The 10290-nt window shown below is 40.0% G+C and overlaps 1 protein-coding gene across 1 annotated transcript; it reads right to left on the bottom strand.

The window, feature by feature from the left end:
- Positions 1–502: 502 nt before the first annotated feature.
- LOC101851037 (tubulin alpha-1D chain) lies at positions 503–10061 on the bottom strand. The gene is made up of 8 exons (XM_005097197.3): positions 9945–10061; positions 8526–8615; positions 6592–6724; positions 5438–5630; positions 4103–4211; positions 3121–3432; positions 2243–2458; positions 503–691 (listed from the first exon to the last, which is right to left on the bottom strand). The coding sequence occupies exons 1-8, from the start codon at positions 9945–9947 to the stop codon at positions 524–526; spliced, it is 1224 nt and encodes a 407-aa protein (XP_005097254.1). The 5' UTR covers positions 9948–10061; the 3' UTR covers positions 503–523.
- Positions 10062–10290: the final 229 nt, after the last annotated feature.

Here is a 10290-nt window from a genome sequence, read left to right as displayed (position 1 = left end):
GGGGAATGCTTACTTCCTAAAAAATTGACACTGAAACCAAACAATTTTTTTAACACTTAACACCACTCGTTTTGCATAAAATACAAAACTTAACATGCCCTAATGTTCAATAACTGCTACCAAAGTGGACTGCCCACATCTCAAAACCAAGAGGTGACGAGACAATATTGAGGAGCTTTTGAGTAGAGTGTTTAAACCATTACTAATCAAAACCAGCTTGTTACAGCAGAATGTTGTTAAAGTATGTACAGTGGAAACCATATATATAACAGGCCCGGTAATAACAGGGATCCGGTAATAACAGGGATGTTTAAAATCCCCGTTTTCTCCTACTCTGTCTCTATTAAAAGTTATCGGCAATAACAGGGATGTTTAATATCCCCGTTTTCTCCTACTCTTTGTCTCTATTAAAAGTTATCGGCAATAACAGGGCCTTATCGGAGCCCAACCACCCTCCAAAATGACCAAATTGCCCACTAGAGGGCGGAATCGCTGAATTGACAGGATAGAGTGGAACAAATACTCACCAGTGCACAAAAGCTCTCTTGGCATACATGAGATCAAACTTATGGTCCAGTCTGGCCCAGGCCTCAGCAATGGCCGTGGTGTTGCTCAACATGCACACAGCACGCTGTACCTTGGCCAGGTCACCTCCGGGGACCACAGTGGGGGGCTGGTAGTTGATGCCAACCTAATGTCAAGGGAGAGGCAAAAGAGCAATAAGTCAATAAGTGTACCGCACAGACACATTCTACAAATCCTCAATATATTTCAGTAAAGAGAAGCACATCAACAAAATTGCTGTCATTGGGTATTGGTTAAAAGCAAGAAAGACAAAATACAAAAGAAGAAATGCCAACCAGCGGTGCCTTAAAACCACCTGCCATACCCTCTCGTGCATGTACAATATACTTTAACACAAAAGCCATTTAACATGATTTTCCTGATACCAAGAAAATTGAAAATCCCCATTTTTTCCCTCTTTATTGTATGCATTGCAATTAACTCACTTGCGACTGGGCCCTTTCACCAGCCACAAGCGTTGAAGACTGGCGTTTTGGGGGGTATTTCAATAAATCACCACAACTCTCAGAATTACCCTATTGTAATCATTTTTTGACACAGTAAAGTAACATTCAAGCTTAATCTAATACAAAAAACTAAAGTTGTCTAAGTCTAATACTTTAATTTGTATGATTTTTTAAAAATTGGCATGAATTTGAATTTCGAAAAATTTCCAGAGACGTGACAAGTAGAATGAAATTCACTGCAACAACAAAAATAAAAGTTCAAAGTGTTCTGGTTTTATTTGTATACATGTGCAAGTGTTTGGTGAAAATATAAAAGCTGGTCTGTGCATTGATTCAGACCCATACACTGAATTACATGAGACAGATGTACGGCACGACGTTGTGATTTCGTTGCGCGAAAAACAACACCGGTACTAGTGCTAGATCTAGCCCTAGAACTACGACTCGGGCCGTGTTCGGGTACATATCCAGGATGATCCTAACTATTAGACACATCATATTCTGAGACACTAGAACTAGTAAAACGTACAGAAGTATAGAAAACGGCGAAATTATGTGATTCTTGTTCATGCGACTTCTTCGACCGTTACTACGACGCGACTGTCGGATTACTATGAGCTGTATAGAAAAAAACAAAGCGCGAGTTCCGGTCTGTTCAACCACAGTTGGGGTCACTGTCCTTCACCTTCAATAACTTAAAAACTACCGGCCCCAGAGATACGAAACGAAATCTAAGTAGCTCAGGCTTGGCCAAACAAGGGTACGAGGCGGGTCTCGCGATCCGTGCGTGATTTGTAGAGCGAAAAAAAAATTCCAAAGTTGGTCACGCAGGGCTTGTGAGACCCGACGCGAGCGTCATGGCGGGGGTCACGCAACTGTTGTGTGACCCGTCTGAAGTGAGTTAACATGATGAAAAATCCCAGCAGACCTGGTCAACACAGGAAATAATTCTGTGCCATTTCAACGTTTCATCGTTCCTGACTCTCCCCCTTTCCTTTCTTTCTTCACTCAGTCACAGTAGCCTACCATTGTCAATACACAGCATGCGAGACACCAGAAAGCCAACCCGAGCCCATGGAGACAATATAAAAAAATTTCCCCACTCAGGAATTGGATCCCATGCTTTCTTCCTGCCACTGCAAAGAGCCAAACTGCTCATACACAGACATCAGTCACCTTCAAAACTTTTCCAAAAACATTTGACAGCATACCTTGAAGCCAGTTGGACACCAGTCCACAAACTGAATAGTTCTCTTGGTCTTGATGGTAGCAATGGCAGCGTTGACATCTTTGGGCACCACATCCCCACGGTACAGCATACAACAGGCCATGTACTTGCCATGACGGGGATCACACTTCACCATCTGATTGGCTGGCTCGAAGCAGGAGTTCGTAATTTCTCCAACAGACAGCTGTTCATGGTATGCCTGAGAAATTCAATGGAAACCAAATGTTCAGAAAATTACATAATGAACGCTGCGGTCATCACTCATTGACGATATTAAAAAATACTTTAAAGTCAGAACAAATATTGTTTGAACGATTATTGAATTCCAGTTAAAGATACTCCACTGTGACTGAACAATACACCAAGTTCCATTATAATACAGGGATGCCAAGTGATTTTGAAAAAAAAAAACTGAAAATGAGCGGAGCAATATACCTCACCTAAAACGAACCTTGTAAAATCTTTAAATGAACAAACAAAGACATTTCTCTTACCATTCCCTTCCTTTGCAAGTGTATGAAAAAACGGGAAAAGCCGGAAAAACTGGAGATTTGGCATCCCTGATAATAGCATACGTATGAAGACTACAGAGGGGAGGGGAGGGAGAAACATTGGGTCACATTTTGTTTATTTTCAGAAATCTCAGTTGCAAAGTTTGGTTTGATTTATTTCTCCGTCTTAGTCTTAATGAGTAAAGTTTAAGACACAACCAACACAATTTCACCGGTAAAGTTTGGAACCTTATGTCTCTCAGAGGATTTACAAGTACAATTTTCTCCATTCTTTTTAAAATGATGATGTAAAACTATTGAGTCACTAAGGCTCCCAGTTGGGTTTAACCGTAGGCTTTTAGTAACAAACCTTTTCTGCAGAAATGACGGGAGCGTAGGTAGCCAGAGGGAAGTGGATACGTGGGTATGGCACCAAGTTGGTTTGGAACTCCGTGAGATCCACATTCAAAGCCCCATCAAATCTCAGTGAAGCAGTGATGGACGACACGATTTGACCAATCAAACGATTGAGGTTTGTGTAGGTCGGCCGCTCAATGTCCAGGTTACGGCGACAGATGTCATAAATAGCCTCGTTGTCAACCATAAAGGCACAGTCAGAGTGCTCCAGAGTGGTGTGAGTGGTGAGGATTGAGTTGTATGGCTCTACCACAGCTGTGGAAACCTAAAGGGAGAACAAACAAAAAAACATTACATGAGCCTACAAGCGGAAAAATATAAATAAAAAAACATTTCTTAGGATAACAATCAGCAGACCACCCTACAAATTTGTCAAATTTGAGTATTTTTTTACAGTGCAATCGAGAATTTAGCTGAGTGAGATTCACACCCAGAGCACCTTTCCGGTCCGTTTTAGCAAACATTGAAATTGACAGATAGACTATTGGGTGGATAGGACTGACAGTATCAGACTAGATAGAACGTCATCAGAAAGCTTCAACTGCATGATGTTTTGGCACACAATTATATGGACTAAACAGTTACTTTACTACATTATCAGTGGACCATATTACAGGTTAGTTTTGAGGGGTGGGGGTTTCAATGATATAGCTTTCTTTATAGCCACAAATACTAGCTTGCACACAGAAGAAAGCATAGCCAGGCAAAAAACGTTCTATCCAAAAATGGGTGTGCGCTGGGAAGACTATCTGCTGGAATTTTTTTTAACCGTTGCTGCCACCCAAACAATTTTTGCTTGATAGCTGTTTATAAACTTCATACCTTCCCCCCCACTAGCTATAAGTCACTGATGTGTTTAAAAGCGCTATCAACACAATTACGACAGAGAGGCAACAGTGAGAACTATTTCCTAAACACTTTGGTTGGTAACTCACCTGAGGGGCTGGATAGACAGAAAACTCCAGTTTGGACTTCTTGCCATAATCCACAGAGAGCCTCTCCATGAGAAGGGAAGTGAAGCCCGACCCAGTGCCACCGCCAAAACTGGAAGAAGAACCATAAAAACAATGCAAAATCTGCTTCCAGCAATAATTATCATGATCATGGATGTAAACTTGGAGGCTTTTCTCAAGCCCCTAGCTGGTAATCACTGAGACAATTTTCAGAATAAATCCAGAAATCAGGTATTCACACAAGGGACCAGTGATGAGAGTAGCCTGGTCTGAATTTGAGTAACGAAAAAAACAAACCCCGCACAATAACAGTCGATTCGTGCAGAAAAAAAGCAAGACAGAGGGATAAAAATAAAAAAGTAGGAGTAGGACCAACCAGGAGCACCCTCCAACCACCTGCGACCAGCAATAAGAATAGCCTTTGAGATGAGAGAGCAGACCTGCTAACCACCCAACCACTCACCAAAACTAGGAATTTTCCTCCAAATTCTCCCTAAAAATTAGAATGGGGGATTTGAGTTTCCAGAACCTCAGTAGATTAAGACAATTTTACAAACCAAAAGTAAAAAATAAACATGTAGTAAATAAACACACCTAAAAATGTGTATTTCCACATCATTTATCAAATGTAGCGCATGACTGATGAAAATTTAATTCAAGACAAAAATCTTAAATTTTATTCAAATTCGATGGAATGTCTAACAGTTCTTCAATGGGGGGGCTCCGAAAGGCCACCAGTGTGAGCAGAAAATTTCCATCCCATGGCTCTATTGCATGATCCATGTCAAAACAAAAATAAATTAGAAGCTGACAGACTCAAAGCTTTATTGATCGAGTCTTATGTTTTATGAAACTATGGACAAAATTAGGTCAAACTTACTTAAACCACAAAAAAATAACCAAAGCATTACCTGTGATTGTGATAGAGTCTGTTTTATGGCAATATCAACACAATTTGGTCTTGTAAGTGCCAAAAACTGATCTTTTATCAATCACTAGTCTACTGATTTACAAAGACAAATATTTATAAAATTTTCAGTAAATATATAGAAAGCATTGGGTTTTTTTACTCTTATTCACAATTGTATAGCAAAATATACATGTTGAAATTATATATTTTTCAAACCAAATCAATTTCCTTGATACAAATCAAGGTTCAGCAACATCAAAAACCGTTCTTACATGATCTCTGAAAATTCAAAATATTTATTGACATACGCATCAGTAAAATCAACTCTTCCAGAATGTGCCTAACAGTTTTTAAAAATTGGGAATTGGGACTTATGTCACACAACAATGAACTTCTCCATACAGTACCTGTGGAAAATGAGGAAGCCCTGGAGGCCTGTGCACTGGTCGGCAAGTTTGCGGATGCGATCCAGCACCATGTCAATTAGCTCCTTGCCCACAGTGTAGTGACCACGGGCATAATTGTTGGCAGCATCTTCTTTGCCTGTAATCAGTTGCTCTGGGTGGAACAGCTGACGATATGTGCCAGTACGAACCTCATCTGAAGGGATGATTAAAAAGAAAATTCAGAATATATCAACAGTTACAATAACCATTTTACTCCCCTCACCAGCATATTTCAATCATTTAGGTGGAGGGCTGGATGAGAGGATATGACATTCTAAGAGACAGAGAAGATACTTGATTTTTTTTTTTAACTTCCTTTTTAGGGAATGTAACTCCCATCTTCCATATCTTACAACAAAGAGCTTTTTAACCTCTTCACCAAACAAACACTGGTATCAACACTTCAAATCAGCAAGTATATCTTTACTGCCAGATTGTCTTCCTTATTTGATAAAAATCATGGACATAACGATTCTTTTCCACTTCCAGTTCCGGGTTAATTGGAAATGTGCGACTCTGCCCTCTTGGTAAGGTACCTTCAAATCTTATCTTAATCAATTGTGCTTGCTTGATTTAGTAGGTGTTTTACCGCGCTATGAGCTCAGTTTTGATCATTTCACCACCAATTACCATAACTATGTTCATAAACAAAAAGTCTGCGGGGAATACATATGTATATCAAAGATTTTACTGGTCTTGTTTTGCTTGAGAGAGAAAAAAAAATATATAAATGTGTTTACCATCCCCCTAAACATAATTAGGAGTCTCGCTGCTTCAACCGTGCCAGAAAGAGATAAACATCCCAGCAGACGCACAGAAATACCTCATTAAACAAACCATCCCCACTCAGGTACCGAACTCAATGCCTGCAACAGCGAAAATCTTAATTGTAACATCACAAACGCTGGTATCGGCAAGAGACCTAAGTGTTTGTTTGTTTTAGTAGAGGTTTTACGACGCTCGCAACTTCATAAGGTCATTGGAGCGCCAGAGGATTAGAGGTGTTACAAGAGAGTAACAAACATAAAAAAGGAGGGGAGATAAGGACGATAGATGTTTGATAGGAAAGAAGAAGCAAACCACACCAGAGCAATTCTAATTTTTTATACACATACCCACAACTGTTGGTTCAAGGTCAACAAACACTGCTCTCGGCACGTGCTTGCCTGCTCCAGTCTCACTGAAAAAGGTGTTGAAGGAGTCATCACCTCCTCCAACTGTCTTGTCTGAGGGCATCTGGCCATCAGGCTGTGGTGAGAGGATGAATTGTTTGAGAATGTTTCACAGCATCACTGACAATTCATTTTATTTGGGGGGGGGGGGGGAGAGGGCCAAGTGCAAGAAAGCACATCGACCTGCAAAGTCACAGTTAAGAGAAATTTTATGGGCAATCCATTTGTAAAATAAAAACGCATTTTTAAGATTACTTTTTATTTTGTTTGAGTTAGACTGAGATCTTGAAACTAAGTTAAAATTTGCATTTTAGTCATTCTTTTTAGGTGCTTATTAATCTAACATAATTCTTAGTTATAGTGTGTCAGTAAGTGCTGATATTTGTTTTTGACTGCTGTCTTTTCGTACATTGTACGGTTGTGAAAGTTCTTCATGTGGTTGAATTGGCTTTTCTTGTTTCTGTGAAAAATTTTCTCTTGTGTGAATAATCATGAGATAGAAGTGTACAAAGCACTCAGAGCTTATACGAGTATGGGATAGAGCGCTTTAAAAATGAAATCTATTATTATAATTATAACATGTCATGTTTTACAAGACAAAAAGGCTGTCATTATCATTACACCCTATGATTAAGAAATGCAGTGGCGGTGGGTAGTGAAGGGCTTACGGGCTTGAGCCCCTCACCCCCGCCCCAACCCTATCCCTTAGTTAATGAAAGTTTCTTAAATAACGAAATAAGCAGTTGAAACCGTCATGATCGCACGCAATGAAAACAGTTATCAGCTTGGCGGCTTGCCCGTTTATCCAATCATTGTTGTCACCACTTACAACTAGAGTAACCTAACAGCCAATCAAATGTCGTTAGGGCTCAGAAAGAATAAGCCGGTTCCCGCGCCCGTCTTTAATGAAACTCTTCTCGTTAAAAGGTAGAACACTTACAAAATTACACTGCACAGAAGGCTCACGCTCTCCCAGCCCTGACAATGGGGTGAAAGTTTACGACACACTTTCCCCCAGTGACAGTAGTGACACAGATACCTATGCGCCCATAGGGCCTTTGTCAGACGCGTTCTATTTTCCGCAACAACACGACCCTATCCACCTCATAGACGGTATGTGTTTGGAGTCCTGTGTGTTTGTGCCGCTGAGATTTAAGTTATTAATTACATCAAACCACTTTTGAGGCAACTTTTTCTTCAGATAAAAACTAATTAGAGAAATTTGGAGGTGAAACGGCTTCGTCACCACCATTCAGAAGAGCTTAACTTTAACTAAGAACAAAGAGATGGAAGACAAAGGTGACTCTTCTCGTTTGAATGGTGCTCAAAATGCAGTGGCTGGCAGTGAGTATAGCAAAATCATCACTGTTTTGTTCTTATTCTTATTGCTTGCTTTTTGGTGATAAAGAAGTGGAAGAAACCTAAGCCCCACCCAAATCTTGGTCCACCCACCGCCACTGAAGAAATGGAAACTAAAAATTATAAACAATCTCATGCTTTGACAGTGAATGGCAATCATTGCTTAGCACATTCGATTAGATTCCAGGAAGGAATGAATAACATCATTAATTAAGTTTTATTAATGGTAATTAATGGATATTTTAATAAATTAAATGTATCCTTTTCAGTTCAAAATAACCTCAGTTTTGATTAAAACAGGTCAAACATACACTGTACCATTTCCAAAATGGCTTAAAAAGTTAGAAACTAATTTCATGCCCTTTGACAGGTAACAGAATCAATTTAAAAGAGAAACATTTTCAAAATGATCCCTAAGCGCAATAATATTAATAATTATATCACAGTAGGAACCATCAATTGCAATAATTTCTTCCTTTATCTGTGCTAAGCTGATGTTTTAATTTACAATCATTTACCTGAATGCCGTGTTCCAGGCAATACAGTTCCCAACAGGCATTGCCCATCTGGACACCAGCTTGTCCGACATGGATAGAGATACACTCACGCTGTGGAGGATAAAATAATGCAATTGCACTCACGTTCGTTATATATACCTTTGCCTTCACTATAAAAATAAATTGATGCACACAGTAAAAGTAAAAGTCTGTTGATCAAATTTTCAAATGAAAATGACCTCCATGTTGACTGTTGACCTCTGGGAAGTCTTCCACCTGCATACTTCATACATGAAGGCTACATGACATGACACATGTTTTTATACATTTTTGTCGTATTTAATAAGTTAGCCTAAGCACAGGGTTAAGGTTGGAGTAGGGTTAGCCAAACAACTGAACCCAACTCCAACCAACAGCAACATGACCGAAATTCTTTAAAAATGCATAAAATAATCTGGAAGATAGATCTAGATCTAGATCTAGATCTAGGTCTAGATCTAGATCTAGGGGGGGGGCCTTGGGGAGAAGACTATTAGGCTACTGTGGGGCGTGGGTTGGGGGAAGATGTAGCTGTGGCATCAACTGTCAACTGACAGACAAAGTACAATGAATGAGCGACAAGACTCTTGACAAGACTACCGCGTTCCTCGTTCCTCCGTGGTCCTCATTCTATTTTCGGTAAATTTTTACTTTCACTCCCGCACACAGATGCACTGTTTCAGGGGTCAAACTGCTGTACTGTTTGCTGCAGATCACACATAAAACAGTGCTAAAACTGTCGCAAATCAATTATTTTCAAGACAATTTCAAATCTAACTGTAAAATATCAAATTATGGGTAAAAACAGGGGGGCATGCCCCCCTGTAACCCCCCAGATTTTCTTTTACCCCAGTGGGGCAAGCCCCCCTGGAACCCCCCCATTGGTCCAAAGCATGTCTATCTCGGTTAAAAACAATCAAATATTTCAAAAACTATTAATTTGCGACGGAAATGATGTTGATATTCGTGTTCAGCGCATCAATATTTAGTAGAAAATAGGCATCTGGTAGCTGAGTGAGTGTGAGACGGGAGGGAAAGTTTAAAAAATACCCTATTTTCTATTCTAGCAGACTATACTTTTACTTCTAGATCTAGATCTAGATTAGATCATTCACATTTATGACTATCTTCACTATGTTTCAATGGCATTTTCACAGGATGCATTGCCTGGCAAAGCTTTCACTGAGATTTTACTTGAAATAACGTCTGCCTTGTCAGATCTAAGTCGCCCGTTTTCCGACATCCACTTAGAATCTAAAGGGGGAAAATGGCGACAGCGAAAGAGACAAGAGAAGCTACTAGCGGTAGGTGAGAGGCGGGACTTTCTTTCTCTACGAACAAACTTAGTAAGGCTTATAGCCAAAGATTGAAAAGAAAATATGTCTTTTGTGATGTACTCACCATGTTGGAACGTTTGAAATATTGTAGAGGTACGGAAAAAGGCGAGAAGCGAGTTGCTAATTTTAATCTCAATGCGACTTTACGTGTCGAGCTGAGATGTAAAAGTGCGCGAAAATAGATGCGCGCCCATCATTTATAGGCCTACCTTGACCTTTCAAACCACCTGCGCAGCTGCGCGAGCTGAGTTCACTGTCGCGGAACGGGCCACGTCAAATGGCGACAGTGGACTGGGCTGGTTTTTCAGCTCCAAGACAGTGACGAGTTCTATGACTAGGCTATTGGAAAAGGATTGGCTGATTCAAACTTGAAGAGAGAATACCTTCTCTCCTTTACACACTAATGCACG

This window comes from Aplysia californica, unplaced genomic scaffold, assembly GCF_000002075.1.
Source record: "Aplysia californica isolate F4 #8 unplaced genomic scaffold, AplCal3.0 scaffold00149, whole genome shotgun sequence".
Taxonomy (NCBI): domain Eukaryota; kingdom Metazoa; phylum Mollusca; class Gastropoda; order Aplysiida; family Aplysiidae; genus Aplysia; species Aplysia californica.
This window is presented reverse-complemented; position numbering and strand designations above follow the sequence as displayed.

Coding starts and splice junctions, on each gene's coding strand:
- LOC101851037 (XM_005097197.3), bottom strand. Junction 6,725..8,525: donor GCCTGGAACACGGCATTCAG/GTAAATGATTGT, acceptor CTCTCACCACAG/CCTGATGGCCAGATGCCCTC. Junction 5,631..6,591: donor CCTTGAACCAACAGTTGTGG/GTATGTGTATAA, acceptor TCATCCCTTCAG/ATGAGGTTCGTACTGGCACA.